This window comes from Tiliqua scincoides, chromosome 1, assembly GCF_035046505.1.
Source record: "Tiliqua scincoides isolate rTilSci1 chromosome 1, rTilSci1.hap2, whole genome shotgun sequence".
NCBI classification, from domain to species: Eukaryota; Metazoa; Chordata; class Lepidosauria; order Squamata; family Scincidae; genus Tiliqua; species Tiliqua scincoides.
In genome coordinates, this window is record NC_089821.1 from 78,128,734 (window position 1) to 78,148,632 (window position 19,899).

General features: G+C 44.5%; 1 protein-coding gene across 1 annotated transcript in view; it reads left to right on the forward strand.

Annotated features, from left to right (window-relative positions):
* Nucleotides 1-19,899, forward strand: part of GLI2 (GLI family zinc finger 2) — a 252,068-nt gene that overhangs the window by 228,276 nt on the left and 3,893 nt on the right. The window contains exons 9-13 of the mRNA XM_066632346.1: nt 3,125-3,256; nt 6,581-6,730; nt 8,669-8,833; nt 11,839-12,120; nt 15,928-16,261. Of these exons, the coding sequence (XP_066488443.1) occupies nt 3,125-3,256; nt 6,581-6,730; nt 8,669-8,833; nt 11,839-12,120; nt 15,928-16,261 (1,063 nt within the window). The remainder of the gene's footprint in view (nt 1-3,124; nt 3,257-6,580; nt 6,731-8,668; nt 8,834-11,838; nt 12,121-15,927; nt 16,262-19,899) is intronic.

Sequence of the window (19,899 nt, forward strand, 5' to 3'; positions counted from 1 at the left end):
CATCTCTCCAGAGCTTTCGGTTTAGGAACACCTCGGCATACAATGGCAGAAAGCACATGACATGAAGTAACCAACCTGCTTTACTCCCAGCTTAATCAGGTCACAGATTATAGTGTCTTGCACCAAGGGAAAGGGGTTTCCTGCTTTTCCTAAAGTTAGATGTCTGTGGAGAAATAGGGCACTATTATTGTATCTTTTAGTTAATTCCTTCTACATGCAGTTCTAAATTTTACCAACCAGATCCCAATCCTAAGCCTATCTATTTAGAAGCAAAGACTACTTCAGACATTACATTGTTTTTAAATATACATGTTAATGTAAAGTGTGAATGTGACAACATATATATCAAACAAATATCAGACACACTGGCACTCTGCCAAGACCTCCTGGTGCCTGGAGCAGCATCCCAAATGCTACCCCCTTACCTGGTTATGTGTCAGCCTCTGTTCCACCCATTTCCTGGATTGGAAAAAGACTGGAAAAGGAGGAGGGGGAACAGAAAGTGTGAAGGAGTGGGGAATGTTCTAGCCCAGTGTTTCCCAAACTGTGTGTTGGGACCCGAGTCGCAAGCTGATTTTTAATGGGTCACGAAGTTTTTGAAACATTTTAAAAAAAAACATTTCAGCACCTTTGATGGTTTGCAGAACAAAACTGCTAGCTGGTATCACGAGCAAACCCCAAAATTAAAATGTCACTTTTTAATTTTTGCTAGTAATTGGTGTGCCATAGATTATGTGTGAGCCTAGTTTCAGCCTTTTGTCTGAACTGGAAGTCCCTAACTGTACATCTTGCTCTGAGTACCATGGAATGACTATAAAGGTTTGGGGAAACAGTCCTTGAACTCCATTTCTGGGGAGAGTCTACCAAATGTCTACATATACATACGACATGTAAGGTCTCTAGCAGCCTCAGGAGCACAGGGCCCTTATTATTATTATTATTATTATTAAAACAATAATAATATTCTCTCTTGCTGTAATGGGTCATAATAGATTGTTGTTTTAAAAAAGTGGGTCCTGTGCTAAAAAGCTTGTGAAGTACTGCTCTAGCCTATCACTTTTCTCTCCTCCACACTTCCTCTTCTACAGTGACCCCTTCTTTCTTTTCTAGTCCAGGGAGTGGGAGGAGGAGGAAGGAGCAGTGGGGGAAAGTGTACCTACCCCTGGTAATCTGCTGATTGAGGCAACTGCCTCAGTTGGGTTCTGCCTGATGGGTTCAATTCATCTGTGGATTCTGTCACAATGTAGGAAAAGCAGGTTGGTTCAAGTCTGCTCTTGGGAGCATCTTTCAATAGCTAGTCAAGGATACTGAGAGTTCAAGGCTTGGATAAGTGATAAGTGTCAGCTCTGTCCTTTCATTTCTGCTAAAACATCACTGATTCCCAACCAACCTTTTTCCAATCCAATCTGCCCCTTCCTACCACCAGCTATACCTTCTAAAGGGGATGGATGGAGAAAGAAGGCAGGTAATGTCCTGTATGAGTTGGTTATGCCTCTGGCTCCACCTGTGAACTCAGTCTGGGACTTTTTCTCAGCATTCTATAGCAGCAGTAGGCAATTTTAAGCTAATTAGCAAACCTCTTGGCCTATAAACTTTCCCAAAAATGTATATAAAAGTCACACTTGGCATCTGAAATAACTTCAGCTTTTTAAATAATAAATCACAAGATTTTATGGAACATTTTGCCCTCTCCAAGCTTCACTTGACTATTAAATAGCAAAGCATTACGTACACAAATGATCCCCCAGCAGATCTTGAGTAGGGATTGATAGAGAAAAAGGTTACACAGAGCCCATTTAGGGGAGTTGGTGCATCACAGAGATTGGTACTTTAGGGGCAGAGTGAACAAGCCCAACCTACTGTCAGTGCAACAAAAAGTACTGAGATTGGTCCTAGGAGGATCTCAAAATAAGGCCTTTTTGTCAATTTCTGGAGTAGGAGCTCTTATGCGAGAGCCACAGCCAAGCCACTCACCCATGTGCTGCCCCATTCATTTTTATTGCAGTTGAAACATTTCTTGATGAATTGTACACACTGGCTGATGTCTTCCCTCCCAATTTTTCTGCTCAGCCTATTGAAATTATAGGGAACAACCTCCCAGCACAAGCCCTCTCTGTGTGCACTGCAGTACAAATGAAACATCTGTTTCAACATCAGTACAAATCTAACAACAGTTTGTGATTTTCTGGTTTAATGCAGGAAACTGGTTTACATAATGCTGCTTTTGCCTTATCTAATATATTGTATCATCATCTCTATATTAAACATGTTATACCGCTATCTATCATCACCTAAAAGAGGTGATGATAAAGGGTCCAAAAGACCAGCCTTCTTTGGAAAAGCCGAAGGACAGAGAAGATAGCTCCCCAATGCTACCTAATTTGATTATGAAAACATTTGAACTACTGGAATATATCATTAAATCCAGATGTTTGAAATGCTATCCCATCACCAGTCATTCATGTTCTCAAAGCTCTGGCACTCGAGTTCTCAACTTTTTGGCCAGCCCCTGCAAACATTAGCAGTGGGTGATGCTTGTCTCCTGCTGATGTGCAGTTTCTGAAAAGGCGTAGACCCTAAAAGATTCTGGACAAAATTGACAATTTTCAGATGCTCAATCCAGACTCTAAACTGGAGATGAAGTGGGAGACAGATATTGGAGTCCTATCTGAAATGTATCTGCACGAGCTGGATCCCCACATGCATCACCAGTTTCTGGTTCATTCAAGAATTCAGCAGGCATTCTACTAAAGAAGTGAACATGTTTAGCCTAGAGAAAAATAGACTTGGGAATAAATCCCACTGGATGCATACACAGGGGGCATCTGGACAGATTTTAAAAGAAAGAAGCAATACTTGATCAGTGGGAGAATCGCAGACCTGGCTCTTATTACGAGTAAGAAATCTGTGGACATGCGTTCAGTCAAAAGACCTGCACATAACACTCATCCTCTCAGGCAAGAGCGTTTCTGTGCAAGTCCGCTATAGCTTATCAGGAATGCTCTGCTGTTGCCATGCAGTGGCTCTTTCCATTCTCCACTATCACCTGCCTTGTAATCTATGGGTGACTGAGGAGTTCAGGCCAAACCAGTCTATCTTACACAAAATGCTTTGTATCTTACAGGAGCATCTGACAGACTTGAAAGAAGAACTTGATAAGGATGAATGCAAGCAGGAGCCAGAAGTTATTTACGAGACCAACTGTCATTGGGAAGGGTGTGCAAAGGAGTACGACACTCAGGAGCAACTCGTCCATGTAAGTGATGTCAGGAAAGAGACACAAGCCATAAATTTGGGGCTTTGGCCTCTCTTCATATCACAATGCACACACTGACAGCCACTAAAAGTAACCCTTCGAGGCACACTGTATTTGAATGCTGCCAAATCAGGGCAAGCTCCCAGAGTGCTTAGCTGCAGAGAAGCCTTTGATTGATTATTTTGTTTTGTACTCAGCCTCCAGCAGTGAAGGATGAGGAACCTTGGTAACCATAAACAGCTTGCCAGGATAATCTGTTGCCTTTGGTCACTTCTTACAGGTACTGAGTTGCTTGAAAACCTGGAAATAGGACCAGTGTCAGAGGTAGCCTTGGTGGGCAGCTGCAACAACCTAGGACCTTCTGCCGATTCCTGAAACCACCTCCATACACATAATCTTCAAGTGGTGGGGATACTCTCTTGGGGGACCTAGCTAGGTAGAAGAAGTCCGCAGAGGGCAGTTTGCTGAGGAGCTGGACCTTCCTGTAAACACTTATTCCTCCTATGCTGTTACCCTAATTATTGACTGAGTGTACCATGAGTAGTCACATCCCAGAGGAAAGGCAGAGTTCATGTGAATGCGCACATTACTGTTATTGGAGGCCTCCTGTGTATACGAGGAGGAGTATATACGAGGAGGAGTATATACGAGGAGGAGTGTATACTGTGCAGGGCTCGTATTTTGGCTGAGCCCTGCACAGTGCAAGATCCTTCCCCAAGCATTCTCTATCATGACTCCGGTAAGAAAGCAAGTTCTCATTTCCGTAGGGCTATAAACCAGCTGGGCCTCTGCTAAATCTTGCTGGTCACTAGCATCAGTCATCCAGAACTGCATTTTTACATATGGCAGACATTTATAATAATTCCTGAAATGATTGCCTTCATGAAATCATGGTGCTACAAACTTGCTCAATGGGTTACTTCAGACTAAAGGCCTGGAGGCATCTGTCATAGTGAGCAGTTCAAACAAACACCACATGAAGTTTGTTTGTGTTACAATGTCCAAAGAAACACTGAGAGACAGGAACAAGTAGAAGATCCCAATGGGAGGTGATTGCTGGCTGGCTATAAGGAGACATTGTGAAAAAGCAGTGTGGTATAGTGGTTAAAGCAGCTATTTTTCAACTACTTGCCACAAATGGTCTGTGGGTGTGCCATAGGAGTTTGGGGGAGTGTCATTTGTTAGTAGGGCCATTGGGGAATGTGATCCTCCAGTCAGCAGTGTGGTGTGCCTTGTCAACTGTCAGAAAACGGATGGTGTGCCTTGACAATTTTAGCACCTTGTCAACGTGCCTTGAGATGAAAAAGGTTGAAAATCTTTGGGCTGGGGAATTGACTTGGACCAAAGTGATACAGATTTGGATTCCTGTTCAGTGATGAAGTTTGCTGGGTGACCTTGGGCCAGTCACTATCTCTCAGTCTAATCTACCTCACATATGTGTTCTGTGGGGCGGGGGGGGGGGGGAAGTGGGATAGCTCTGCGGATGCTGCCCTACACTCCTCTGAGGGAGGGGCAATTTAATGTTTGCAAAAGCTGCCTCATGGAGGCAGAACTCAGCAAGCCACAAGAGTTAGCTGGATGGATAAAAAGGACTTGACTGAAAGGTACAGTGAAGGGCTTTGGCACTACATCCGAATAAATAACATCAACTGAAGAGCAACAGGAGACCCTTAAATAAATGAGAGTTATTGTTACAAGATGGAAGGCAGAGGTGCAGCACAACATTTTTCTTTACAAAGATGTATCCAAGCTAGAATGCCATACTCTTTGGTATACAGTCACTTATTTTCTTTTTAATGAAGACATGCTGTCTATAGAATATTGCATCTGAACAGCAATCAAATCCTACATCTCAGTGGTATACAGAGCTGCAGTCTGCATGCCAAACCTCAGTGTTGAATGGAGAAGAAATTCCAAATGCAAGGAGTCCTCCAGGTCTTACATTTTTAAGACTTCCTGTTGGACCTGTGATGAAGGAAGCCTTTATTTTTGGTGATTAGAGAAAAAGACAACCCCGGGTGCATTATAATGCAACAGCAGTACTGTTCCCAGACTTCTCAAAATTCAAATGTTTGATCATTCCTCAACCTGCAAAATAGGAACTGAAGATCCAGGCTCTGTGGCAACAGAAGGCTTTTATGGGGTTGAATAATTAGAAGAAAATGAAGCTGAGAAAGTCTGCTTCAGACCAACTGTTGTTTCTTGCTAAAGGCAGTAGTTGGATGTTTTAGACTACAACAAGCATCCAATCTACTTCAGATCATATATTTATTTCCCTTTCACTGTAGTACAGGTGGAGTGAGAGGTAGCCAGATCCTATCCAACTTTCCAGCACTCATGCAGCTGCAATGCAGCCCCAAGGTAAAGAAACAAATGCTGCCTTACCTTGAGGAGGTCTTCCATGTCTGCCCCACTACTGCAGGACGCTGTGCATACCCCATCAGCACAGCTGCATTGGTGCTGGAAATTTGGATAGGATTGGGCCCTGAGGCATCAGGAACAACATTTAACTAATATTCCAGTTCAGATTTCAGAGTCCATCAAACTTACAGTGACACAACCTGGCCTTGTAAGGGTTCCTTTGTGGTTGACATAGAGTGATGAATATGCATATGCATATGTGTTGGGCACTCCGGTCTGAATGCTGTCAAGTACCTGGAGCAACACAGAGGAACAGATTGGTGACCTCCCTCAGCAGTGAGATACCAAGATTGAGATTTCTGCTATTTATCCTTTCCGCAAAGACTGGGAGTTAGACTATGCAGAATGCAGGAAGCCTGCACATCAAACTTGCAGTCCAACAGTTATCATCAACAATAGTTCACAATAGTGGGTAGAATTGAAGAGGGTATCAGACAAAGTAGGGGGGGGGTGTATCTCCCAACTTCTGTGGTTAGAGAATGTGACTGGCTTTTATTTTCTCCAACTAGCCTTAAAGTTAGGCATGTTAAGCTTTCTCTTTCCTAGCCCAAGTTTCTTCTAGTGTCTTTATTTAATAACTTGATGCAGTTCATCAGAAACACACCAGAGATGAGTATAGTGCACATGTTCTTCTGTTGCCACACAGTAATCCTCAATAGAGTGAGGACCAAATTATGCATTACATTAAGCATGTGCTTGGTCCTACCATGCTTGTCTCTTTAAATAACAACTGGGGGAGCGATCTGAATCAGGGCCAAGGTGTAGGGAAAGGAGGGCGGCATTAGAACTTTACCTCCAGCAAGGTATATTCTTTCCCAGTTATGCAGATTCTGGGAGAAAAAGTAGCACAAGCATTGCTGGCTTTCTTTTGTAACACTAGCTTCTTCACTTCTCAATTTACAGCACATCAATAATGATCACATACATGGGGAGAAGAAGGAGTTTGTTTGTCGCTGGCAAGAATGTACACGGGAGCAGAAGCCATTCAAAGCTCAGTACATGCTGGTCGTGCACATGCGAAGGCACACTGGAGAAAAGCCGCACAAGTGCACGGTAAGAAATTGATACCATAGATTCCCAAACTGTGCACAAGGGCGCCGCAGCACATTCACAGGGGTGTTGCATGGTTTTTCCTCCCGGCTCGCTGGACCAAGATTGTGCAAAATCTCATGGATTCTCGCATGATTGTACAAGATAGCAAGAAGAGGCCACATGGCACCCCTGTTAGTGCAAAGGGTATCGTGGCACATTTTGGAACCACTGCCATAAACCCTACACGGGTCAGTGTAATTGAGGTCAGTGCCCATGAGCATGGAAGGAGAGAGCAGAATTCAGACTCAGCATGAGAAATGTCGAGCATACACTGTCTCGCTCTCACTCTGTATGTGGGGAGGGGCAGGTAACTCTGGCAAACTGGGTAAACTCAGACTGGGTAAACTGAGTAACAGGACAGCAGAATTATAGTTGTCGTATCCTGTCCTCCATTTGTTTTCTAAAATGTGAACAAGATATGCAGAATCCTAAGAGTGGATACTTATTAATGTGTCATCCTTATCTCCTTGTAGGAGATCTAAAGATTGTTCACAAATACTTAAGAACAAGCAAACGGGTATCAATCATCCTGTTGATTCTCCCATATGTTGATATTATCCAGTAAGCCAAACATCTCCCACAGATGAGCCTGTAGAATTTAGATCACAGTTTCCACAGGCAAAGAGCAGTTGCACCACAGTAGGAACATGCTGCACAAACACTGCCCCACAAACACTGAGCAATGCTCCCAGTTCTCCTGCTTTGCTGGTACAACAAGCAAGCTCTGCTCTGATTGACTCCATTCACTAGGTATTGTGTTAAGGCAAGCCCAACAAAGTAATCTGAGTATTTCAGGGATGGAGGCAATCTCCTTTTTCATAGTTTAGCCATGTATATCACTTGATTGCTACCAGAACATTGAACGCATTCCACAAGGTGCTGTAATACAAGTTAAAACTTCATCAAGTGGAGAGGTCAGTGAGTTTTCAATGTGTAGTTGGTCTTTAAAAGCCAAATTGAGACAAGCAACCTTATTCAGATTAGACCAGAGATGAGTCTAGAGTGCAACCTTATAGATTGCAACCTTATAACCAAATTCAGAATTTGGGGTGAGGAAGCTGTCTCAGTTTTATATTTAGAGCAAGTGGAAAAGTTGAGCAACCAACTGTAGCTTTTAGCTGTCCGGTTCAGAAGCCCTTCATTCATATTTCTCTCAAGAGCTGTTATGTAGTGGTTTCAAAAAGGTGCCATTACCACATGAAGTAACAGGCATTTTTTTCAATGCATGTCAATAGCACCTGATCCTATACAGCAGACTTGATGCTACCATGGTATGTGACTGCATTCAGGCTACTATGTATATAAACAATGATAGTCAACAGGACTTACTTCTGGGTAAGTGTAGGAAGGATTGTTAAAAAATTTTCCTGATGTCACTTTGATCTGATGATGTCCTTTCTGATAATAACATCACTTCCAGTGGGTCCTGACAGATTCTCATTCTAAAAAGTGAGTCCTGGTGCTAAACTTTTGAGAACCACTGCTATACAGCATTTTATGTGATGGATATGATACTATTGCTGTGGATTCCCTGAAAGTGTCATATGTCATGCTGAGTACATGTGACATGCATGTTAGGGAGTATCAGAAAAATTAGGGCTCTCAGGCATATGTGCATGGGTGTTAAAAGATATGGGTTTAGCGCCCACACATTTTATGTACTTGCTGTGGGGAAAAACTGGTGTAACACTATCATACCTACAACAGTGAAGAGCGACCTGTGCTTTAAACCAGCTCCCCAGATCAGGAATTGCACTGAACAATCCTCTCTCCCACGTCTTTCTGATGAAAGCCAAGCTCTCCTAGGGAATTATGCTCTTCAAGGAGGTGAGGATTAAAACCAGATGAGGTAGAAAAATCCCTCCAGCTGATTATCACTCCTGTTTTGTTTTCTTTTAGTTTGAGGGCTGCTCTAAAGCATATTCACGGCTAGAGAACTTAAAGACACACCTGAGGTCTCACACCGGAGAAAAACCATATGTCTGCGAACACGAAGGCTGCAATAAAGCCTTTTCTAATGCTTCTGACCGCGCAAAACACCAGAACAGGACACATTCCAACGAGGTAGGTGATTTTTTTTACTGCAAAATTGGATGGTGTTAATAATAATGATGCTAATAATAATAATGCTGCTGCTTTACACATAGGGCTTGTGTAAAAAATAAAATAAAATCTCGACCATAAGTAAGCTGCTTTTAAATATTTGCTGTGCCAGAGAGGCAGACTGTGTTGGTTTTATTTTCATGAATGCAAACCTAGAAACCACTAACAGCTGAGCCATTTTTTCCCCAGGCCTAAACGCTGGTGCTGGCCACATCCAAAATTCATAGTGGTCCAAATAATTCCTTGCTCTTGATGTTTCAGCATGGAATCCATCCAAGCATCCAGACTTTCTGCAATCTCTACCTTATAGAGAGAGAGCCACAACCTATCTAGACACACAATACTGGAGCACAAGGCGAAAGCTTTTTTAAGCCTGGCTAATTAAGATCTGCTATTAGTAGCTGGGGGAAGGCAGGAAATTGCCTTTATTGCAGAGCATGTGATGGTCTACTGCAAACAGCTAATGTTGAGGTTGAAATTTATATTACCACTAATTAAACAGACGGCAGGAAAGGGGGAGAAATGTTCTAAAAGTTCTACAAACAGCTGTGACCAGGCAGACTTTAGCCTCTAGCCTCATTTGTAATGATTAATGTGAATTATTACGAGCAAGTAGAATGGAATGAGGACAAGATTTCTAAAGTGACAGTCTCAGACCGGCCAACATTGGGTGGTATGCTATCAATAACGCAGGAATACAACATCTTTCCATATGTTGAGAATCTCCTCTGCTACCTCAGGATTTGCTTTCGTACACACCGGAACTTTCTTGAACATTACAATGTGTCTGTTTCTTCATCAGGAGTGCTTGGAGGCAAGGTAGTGGGAAGGTGGGTTGGTTCCAGGTAGAGGGAAAGACCTACAAACGTCCTGGCGTACAAGACCCATTATCAAGACTAGAAAATGGAGATAAGCCATGATTTAAACAAAAAACAATTTGTCTGACCCTGTTCATTCCTCAAAGCAGATGGACAATGAACCTAGTAGAAATAACTATCCCTCCCTTCACGAACTCCCCTTGCCTCTCAAGTGGCAGCTGTGGTGAGGCAACTGTTGGTCTTCAGGGAACAGATTTGGCCCCGAGACCTCCAACTGCTAGTTCCCCAGCGACACAGTCCCAAGATTTAAAATAATGCTCTCACAAAGACCAAGTACAGGCAAAAGTTCAAGAACAGGGGCAAGATGTTAATGGCAGAACTCACTAGGTTAAGCATGAATGTTAAACGAAGTTACTTATACCAAGCATTCAGTGCATTCAAGAATGAATAGTTCAAACAAACTAGATTCAGGTTTCGTTTACAGGGATGCATAAAGGTAAAGGTAAGGTTCCCCCTGGTGTTAAGCCTAGTCGTGTCTGACTCTAGGGGCGGTGCTCATCTCCTTTTCTAAGCCTAAGAATCGACATTGTCCATAGACAGTTTTCTGTGGTCATGTTACTGGCATGACCAGACACCTAAGTGGATGTAACGCTGTTACCTTCCCACCAAGGTGGTACCTATTTATCCACTTGCATTTTTACATGCTTTTGAACTGCTAGGTTGGCAGGAGCTGGGACAAGCAACGCTGTTACATGAATTTAAACTGCCAATCTTGCGGACAGCAGCCTTGTCGGCTCAGCAGTTTAACCCACCACACCACCACGTCCCATAGGGATGCAAACTATGGCTCAAAAGTGCCCTTTCACACCTGATACTACCCATTTCCCTAGCTCCTGTCCAATAGCCAGCTGTAAGGTATAGAGAAGACACTTCAGAGTGGATTCGAGACAGACCACATGGGAAATGAAAGGGATTCGTTATCGCATTCCACTCCTATATTCAAATCAAATTTTCCGCTGGGCCACCAACGTTACAAGGGTGAAAAGAAATTGCTTTGGAAACGTAAAGCACACTTAAACCAGAACTAGACAAGGACAAACACAAATACAAATACTCACCTCCTGCTAAACGTTGGAGAACGGATACCTACTTATTCTTTGGCTTTACCCTGTCCAAGGTCTCGGTGGAAAAATACATTGAGCAGCTGAAATGGCACAAGCACAATTCTGCCTTAACCACAGTTGTGCAAATGCATTTTGGAATTGGAAGCAGATGAAGTGCATTTGGGGTCGAGTGGTGGGGGAAATACCTTCCTATTTCTTATTTCTTCGGCTTCCAGCTGCATAGCCCCAACTTTGCTTATTTGTGTTATGGTTATAAATTAGTCATGATTTCAGGAGTTACACTGCTATCACCTTCAAAAGCACTGCATGCCTGCGGGTTTTGCTCTACAGCATTACGGCTACTTGGCTGATGAGTGATGGGGATGCAGGGGAGGTCTGATGGCTCAGAAATCCAGTTTGGGTTGTTTCTGTGGTATTCTTGTAAAACAGGATGCTGCTTTCCCTCCTCCTCCCCACCCCTAGAGCACTACATTTTAAAAGAAAAGTCACCTTGAAGAGGTTCCCTGCACATCCCAGCCACATCCATGCTACTCCTGTTAATATTCCTGCAGATCTTGGAATACATGCAAACCAAGGAAAGTGGTTTTAGGCAAGGTGTTACAGTGCTTTTGGCAGAGACACTGTGACCCTTTGCAAAGCCAGAGTTTGACTCAGACCTTACAAATATATGGTTCAAATTGTAGACACATCCTGACCAGTCGTGTAAGGAATATCACTTCCAAGCAAGCCAAAAGAGAAAGTAAGAAGTGGGGGATGAGTGAAATATGCCTGTTCTAAATGAGGAATCCTACACATACTTTCCACTAGATACACCAAATTTTGGACGCACTGAGATGATCAGTGCTCTCAGAAATTTCTGCATGTTCAGAAACAACATGTTGTCTGGATCCAGTATCAGATGGCCCAATATAGCATTGAAAACGTCTGCCACACAATGCCAAAAGCAAAATTAACATTAAAAAATATGCCCCAAATATTTCACTCTGCTTTAGGTGTCTAACTCTAATTCTTTTCCCATTGGCAGAAACCTTATGTGTGTAAAATTCCTGGCTGTACAAAGAGGTACACAGACCCCAGTTCCCTCAGGAAACACGTGAAGACTGTGCACGGACCAGAGGCCCATGTCACTAAGAAACAACGCAATGATGTTCATCTGAGACCACCTGCACTGAAAGAAAACAGTGACAATGAGGCAAGTGCTAAGCAGAGCGGCAAGGCTGCAGAAGAGCATGCTGAGGCAAACAGCACCACCAGAGGCACGGAGGACTGTTTACAAGTCAAAACAATCAAGACCGAGAATTCTGTGGTAAGAGAGGCACTTGCTTTGCAATACTGATGACAACATTTCATTTCTCAAGTGGTAAATGTAACATTACTAACCTCCCCTACCCCCTTTTTGGATCTCCCAGCTCAGAATTCACTAAGTCTCACCTATTCAGACTTTGCTTTGCATGTTAAATGTCTCATTGTGCTGGAGCAGTATCATGATCTATTTACAAAGGAATCCATTTCTACAGGGAAAGTACTTGGAAAGCATTCTTTCTCTCTGTGACTTGGGTTTTGACAATAGTATTGCTTCAGGGTTTGCCCACACTCCCCTGTAGATCAGAGGTGGCCAACTCTCCCCATGGATTTTTCTCTCTTTTTTTCTTTTTCTTTTTTTTCATTTCCTTATGCATGAAACTGTAGGAATGTTTAAAAATTAGTTACACTTTTATAATTGTTTGATAAGACTGACAGGGCTCAAATAAAATTGATTTGGATGCCAGATCCAGTCCAGGGGCTACTAGCTGGCTACCCTCCTATAGATAATAATATGAACGTGAATATAAAGCTGCCTTTCACTGATTGGAGTGACTTCAGTGCTAGGCCTGGTGAGTTCATAAGGGAGGTGAGATATGAGCAAAGGACTTTCTGGTTCCCAATTGAGTTGCTTCCAGCCCAAACCTAGACATATCTACTCAGAAGTAAGTCACATTATAGTCAGTATATTAACCAATTCTAAGTATTAATTGAAAGGACTTCAATTTCCATTACTTGTGGCATGGATGTTGCAAACCTTTCCTTAATTTTGCATCATTTCCTTGCTCCATCAATACCTCAGCCCTTTCCCTTTGTGTTGTCTGTGTTCTAACAACGTGTTCTTTCTCCTCTCTTAACTTTCTCTACTCTACTTCACAAGGACAGTCGGTACTAAGGTGAGCAAATACCCTGTCTTTGTCCAAGTCTCTGTACAAAAGACGTAATGTGCTTTGTCCTATAGATTTGGCTAAACAAACCATGTGGACACATATATTTTCTGCAAATGCCAAGAATATGTGAGGTAAACTAGCTCTGGCCCAGCAGGTCTTGGCGTAAACATCTACCATACTTTTTTCCTCCCATATTGGCATTCCACCAATAACTCCTTTTTTATGGCCAACTTTCTGATTAAATGGGTTAGTTCACACCTCAGAATTGGTTGGTCACAACTCACCCCCAGCTCAAAAGAAGGCGGTTCTGTCCAACTTGACTGGAATTGAGAATAGAGCTCTGCACCATTTAGATGATTCTTTCACATCAGAGTGACAAAGGCATCCGAGGTGGCAGCAGGATCTTAGAGAATGGCACTCCACTGTGTGCTTTTGCCAACCTAGCCCTTCCTCTTGAGTTCTGCTGTGACATGATTGGTCATAAGAGGTCTCAGGTATACTGAAACTCCTAATAAATGAATCTGACAATGGCCATTGGGCAGCAGTTGCTGTGTGTGACATTAACAGCTTCTCCTTGTTAGCCTTTCTCCACCTCCTATTCTGTCTATGAATATAGCCCTGTGACCTTGTCTGTTTCTAAATCCATTGTTCTAGAATCTAGATGAAAGGCGGTGGACAGAATCCCCCATTATATTCTATGGAACTGTGCTGTTCTGAAAAGGAACAGCCTTTAGGCCATGGGTCACCTGGCATTCCAACTATACAGCCATCTCGGATCAGCAATCATAAATCACCATCCCAGGGCCCTGACAACAAAGAGTCCTGCTTTGGAGCCAGCAGAGAACATTTAACCTTTATTATAAATAAATTACTTAATGTGAAATGCAATTCCCAATAAAAAGAACATTTACCAAACCTAAGCCTGCAAATCATGCCCTTATCTGCCTATAAAGACTGTCAGCCAAGCATGTTCAGGTTCTTTGAACCATAAGAAGTACACTGGGCATATAGCATTTTGAGCTTGATTCTGCTTCTGATAAACAGGCACTCTTTGCTGAGTAGGGAAGCAAAAACCTACTGATGTTCCAGGTTTATCTCCAAGAAGTATCACAGGCTTAAGCTTCACCAGCAAAGTCACAGTTCCTCTTTCCAAACAGAAAAGAATCCACCCTCAAGGCTTTTAGCTCCCTGATGTTTACATACCAGTGCTTGAAATCACTGTAAAAATTAACTTTATTGCTTAACTCACTTGTCTTATGAAATAACCAGTGTTCACACTCCAGTGCCATCACACTTGCGAGCAATAATGGACACATTGGCTTTACCACCTAATGAGGATTTGTTTATGCAGGGAATAAGTCTGCTTTCAATTAACATTGTTTAAGTTTGGAGTCAGAGTAACTAATAGGTATGGCTTTTAATTCTTTTAATATATTGAGTTTCAGTGGTATGAGACAGACTTTATATTTGATACAGTTAGGAACATCTTACTCATCCAAATTACAAGTTTGCTAATTTAAACTTTGTCATGAGTTTTTTTCAGTTTGGGTTACGCTGACAAATATACAATTTTAATCTTGTATAAACCAGCATGAAAAAATAGCGGAATGAATAATATAGCAGTTAAGGCAGCCATTTCTGACCCCTACACTTTTGCTCACGTCACTGGGCAAACAGAGCTTCCGCATCTAGAAGGGCTGTTCTGTTTGCTTCAGTGAATGATGCCTGGATAAAGAATATTTATCTAATCCGGTCTCATTTTGTAAGTAACAGTAGCAATTGCAGGGCCGCGCTGAAACTTGTTGCCTCTTTTTGAGTTCACTTTCATGAAAAGTGCCTCCAATTTTTTGGTGCCTTTTGACGTTTTAATATGTATATTTTATTTTTCACATTTTTATACTGCCCTTCCTCTAACGAGCTCAGGGTAGTTCCTCCCCTCCTTTTGTCCTCACAATGACTATGTGAGGTCGGCAAGGCTGAGAGATACTGAGTGGCCCAAGGTCACCCAGGAAGCTTCAATGGTTGAGCAAGGATTTGAACCTGAATCTTCCAGGTCTAAGTCTAGCTCCTAACCATCTTGGCTCTCATCATACCGACTTTTGATGCTATACTTCTCATTATTGTTTTTCTTCTTCTTCCCCTTCATTTTCCCTCAGTCTGATAGGCTTCCTTAATCCATGTCTTTTGTCCGTGACACTATAATACTATACTGATGCCATGTTTACCAACAAACAAAATCACACTGGTCCCCATAACTGATTGGATTAAATAACAGTAGGCACGTGAGTCAAGAGGCAGTGAGGGAAAAGAAGAAAATGGTTCCAAAAGGCAGTCGCAACACGGGGAACAAACAAACAGCACACCACATTGAAACAATTCAAATGTGTAACCCAGCTATGTACTTTTTCATTAATTCTTTTGGCTGCATAGACTGCGTGAATTTTCAAGTCAATGATCAAACGAGAGTCTTAGGGCCAAATCATGCAATATGTAAAATGTGTTGTCGTCCAGCTGCAGGTTTAAATCTTACTTTTTTAACTTAATTTTTACTTTAAAACAGCAGGCATGCACAGCCTTGACTGGGACCACAGTACACAATAAGGGGTTGTTTAATTAATTAATTAATTAAACAATTGTTTAATTAATTGTTTAACCCTTTACCCCTGTGCTGTTTTCCCACAGAAAATCCCCACCTCAAATCTACTAGGGGTCACTGAAGGTGCAAATATAGCACATCACATAGAAGCTTTGGGAGCAGGCGTTTGGAGGCAAAAAAAACCTCCCTCCATGCTGCAGCCCCAATCTGGATCAGGCCCTCATCCAACTGTAGTTTTAAAAGTGAAAATAAGTCTGTTGCTAGATTATACTGGGGAGAAATGAAATTTGTTCAGACATTCTCCTTTTTTCTTTGTTTCCTTAAGATGTATCAGTCCAGTCCTGGTGGCCAGTCATCCTGCAGTAGTGAACCATCGCCACTTGGGAGCACCAACAACAATGACAGTGGAGTAGAAATGAACATGCACAGTGGGGGAAGTCTGGGAGACCTGACCACACTGGAGGACGGCACTCCTGTTGTGGACTCGACAGTCTCATCTGGCAACTTGACAGTCAGCTTTCATCCAAAACACTTGACGACAATGCAACGCCTTGAGCAGCTCAAGAAAGAGAAACTCAGGACAGTGAAGGATTCCTGCTCGTGGGCAAGTCCAGCACCACAAGTCAGAAACACCAAGCTGCCTCCCATCCCAGGCAATGGTAAATCTGGTTTCTGCTTGATGTCTGATGAGGAACATAGGTGTAGCAAGAAGGGGGAATCTGTGTCTCATAAACAATACGTTGAAGCAGTTGTTGAGCTAGAGCTGAAAGGGATACCATCTGCCTTGCCTTAACAGGTCCCTTTCTGACAGTTGCCTTTCTGACAAGGTGTTCCAGCACATTGTCTAGCATTTTGGCCAACCATTGGTCCATCTAACTCAGCATGACTGGCAGCAGCTCTCTGGGATTTCAGCTTTACCTAGAGATACCAGAGATTGAACCTTATGCAAAGCTTATACCTTTTCACTGAACAACAGCCAAGCATGATCTCACAAGTTCCTAATAATAATAATAATAATAAAAAAAACTTTATTTCTATCCCGCCCTTCTCCCCAAAGGGACCCAGGGTGGCTAACAACATATAAAACAGATTAAAACATAATTTCACAAACAGATAAAAACACATTAAAAAACACATTAGCAGAACCCATAAAAACAGTAGTCAGATAAAAGTCAGAATAAAAGAGCATAAAACAGCAGTACTTAGAGGAATCAAGCCTATAGAAAGCAACTAAAAGATGTATAAAAGATGTTAAAAAGGCCATGAAGTCAGAAGGCTTGATTAAACAACAAGATCTTCAGGCCTCGCCAAAAAGTCTCCAGAGAAGAAGCCATTCTCAAGTCAAGGGGAAGGGAGTTCCACAATGTTGGTGCCACTACTGAGAAGGCCCTATTTCTTGCCGCCGCCCCACGTACCTCCTTAGGCGGCGGCACTTGTAAAAAGGCCTTCTCTGATGACCTGAGAGGACGAGCCGGATTGTACGAGAGTAGGCGATCTCTAAGATAGCCTGGCCCAGAGCAGTATAGGGCTTTAAAGGTCAAAACCAGCACCTTGAATTGGGCCCAGAAACGAATGGGCAGCCAATGTAGCCCCTGGAGAAGCGGACTGACAGAGTCAAACCGCCTAGCTCCTGTGACCACACGGGCCGCCGCATTCTGCACTAATTGCAGTTTCCGAACCGTCTTCAGGGGCAGCCCCACATAAAGCGCGTTACAATAATCTAACCTCGATGTCACCGTAGCATGGCTCACCGTGGCCAGGTCTGCACGATCCAAGTACGGACGCAGCTGGCGCACCAGCCGAAGCTGAGTGAAGGCCCCCCTAGCCACAGCCGCCACCTGGGAATCCAGGAGCAGCTGCGAGTCCAGGTGGACCCCCAAGCTGCGGACCTGCTCCTTCAGAGGGAGTGCAACCCCATTCAGAGCAAGCCGATAATCCAGCACCTGCATCGAGGATTTCCGAACCAGGAGAGCCTCTGTCTTGTCCGGATTTAATTTCAGCTTGTTAGCCCCCATCCAGATCCTCACTGCTTCCAGACAGCGCTCCAGGCCCTCAACCGCCACCCTGGAGTCTGGAGGAAAGGAGAGATAAAGCTGGGTGTCATCAGCATATTGATGACACCCCACTCCAAACCCCCGGATGACCTCTCCCAGCGGTTTCATGTAGATATTAAATAGCATGGGGGACAGAACTGAACCCTGCGGCACCCCGCACTTCAAGGGCCAGGGTGTCGAACAGGCATCCCCCAGCACCACCATCTGGGACCGACCTTCCAAGTAGGAGCGGAACCACCGCAAAACAGTGCCTCCAACTCTCAGCTCGGCCAATCGGCCCAGAAGGATACCATGGTCGATGGTATCGAAAGCCGCTGAGAGGTCCAGCAGGACCAACAGGGACGCACTCCCCCTGTCCAGTCCCCGGCGTAGGTCATCCACCAAGGCGACCAAGGCAGTTTCCGTCCCAAAGCCCGGCCTGAAACCAGATTGAAAAGGATCCAGATAATCCGCTTCATCCAAGACCCTCTGGAGTTGGGCCGCCACCACCCGCTCAATTACCTTGCCCAGAAACGGGATGTTGGAGACTGGCCGATAGTTGTTCAACACAGTGGAATCCAGGGAGGGCTTCTTCAGGAGGGGGCGAACCACTGCCTGCTTCAAAGCAGGTGGCAACGTCCCCTCCCCCAAAGAAGAGTTGACCACCCTCCCCGTCCACTCAGCCAGTCCACCCCGGACAGCTCTTATCAGCCAAGCTGGGCAAGGGTCAAACAGGCAGGCAGACGGCCTCACACTCCAAAGGAGTCTGTCCACATCCTCAGGCTGCACAAGCTGAAAAGAATCCCACAACACTGGACAAGCAGTTGTCAGGGTGACATCATCAGACATTGTCAATGTGGCATCCAAGTCGTAACGAATGCGATCAATTTTATCTGCAAAATGTTGCGCAAACACGTCACAGTGGCTGACCGTGTATTCCTCCTGGTCCACTGGCGGGGCCTGATGGAGGAGGCCCTGCACCACACGGAACAGCTCTGCCGGACGGCTATCAGCAGACGCAATGGTAGCAGAGAAGAATGATTTCTTCGCTGCTACCACCGCCACGGAATAGGCTCTATAATGAGCTCTACTCCGTGTCCGATCGGATTCATCACGAGTTTTCTGCCACCGTCACTCTAGGTGCCTGCCCTGCCGCTTCATCATTCGCAGCTCCTCAGTAAACCAAGGAGCCGCTCCGAGTCTGCGACATGGCAGAGGTCGCTCCGGAGCAATCTCATCCACTGCCCTGGACATTTCCCCGTTCCAGAGGTCAACCAGGGCCTCAGATGAGGTGCCAGTCTTGGCAGTGGGAAAATCCCCCAGAGCCCTCAGGAAACCTTCAGGATCCATTAGCCTCCGGGGGCGGACCATAGAAAACGGTCCCCCGCCTCTGCGGAGGTAGGAAGTCGCAACCAGCCTAAACCTTACCAGGAAGTGATCTGTCCATGACAACGGAGTGATCTTGATCTCCTCTACATTCAGATCACTGCCCTCGTGCCCAGCTGTAAACACCGGGTCCAACACGTGTCCTGCAGTATGTGTTGGGGCCAAGATCTTCTGGGACAGGCCCATGGTTGTCATGGCAGCCATGAAATCCTGAGCTGCACCTACCGCAGGGGCCTCGGCATGAACATTGAAGTCCCCCAGCACTAACAGGCGGGGGGCCTTCAATGCCACCCCCGAGATCACCCCAGTCAGCTCAGGCAGGGAGACTGTTGGGCAGCAGGGCGGGCGGTACACCAACAGATTCCCATTCCTGTCCGGTCCTCTCAACACAACATGCAGGCACTCGAACCCAGCAGACTGCTGGACAGGGCACCTGGTGAGAGAGATGGACTCACGATAGACCATTGCAACTCCCCCTCCCCGCAATCTTGGCTGCTGCAACACCTGGAAGCCTGGTGGACAAAGTTCAGAGAAACTAACGCCTCCCTCCACGTCCAACCAGGTCTCCGTAATGCATACCAGGTCTGCTTTCTCATCCAGAATCAAATCCTGGATGATACAGGTCTTATTATTCACCAACCTGGCATTCAAAAGTAGCAGCTTCAGATCCAGGGACTCACCGCCAACACCACCAGGCATCCGAGAATTGGGGGAGGGACCAGAAGGGGAGATGATCTGCCTATGATTAACTCTCCTTCTCCTGTAAAGGCCTGTCCGACCCCCACCGACATATCTCCCCTGGCCCGTCACTCTCTTGATAGTGGCACCCTTCCCTTCCCCTGAGCTCCCTCCTGAGAGCACACACATGTGGCGAGGCC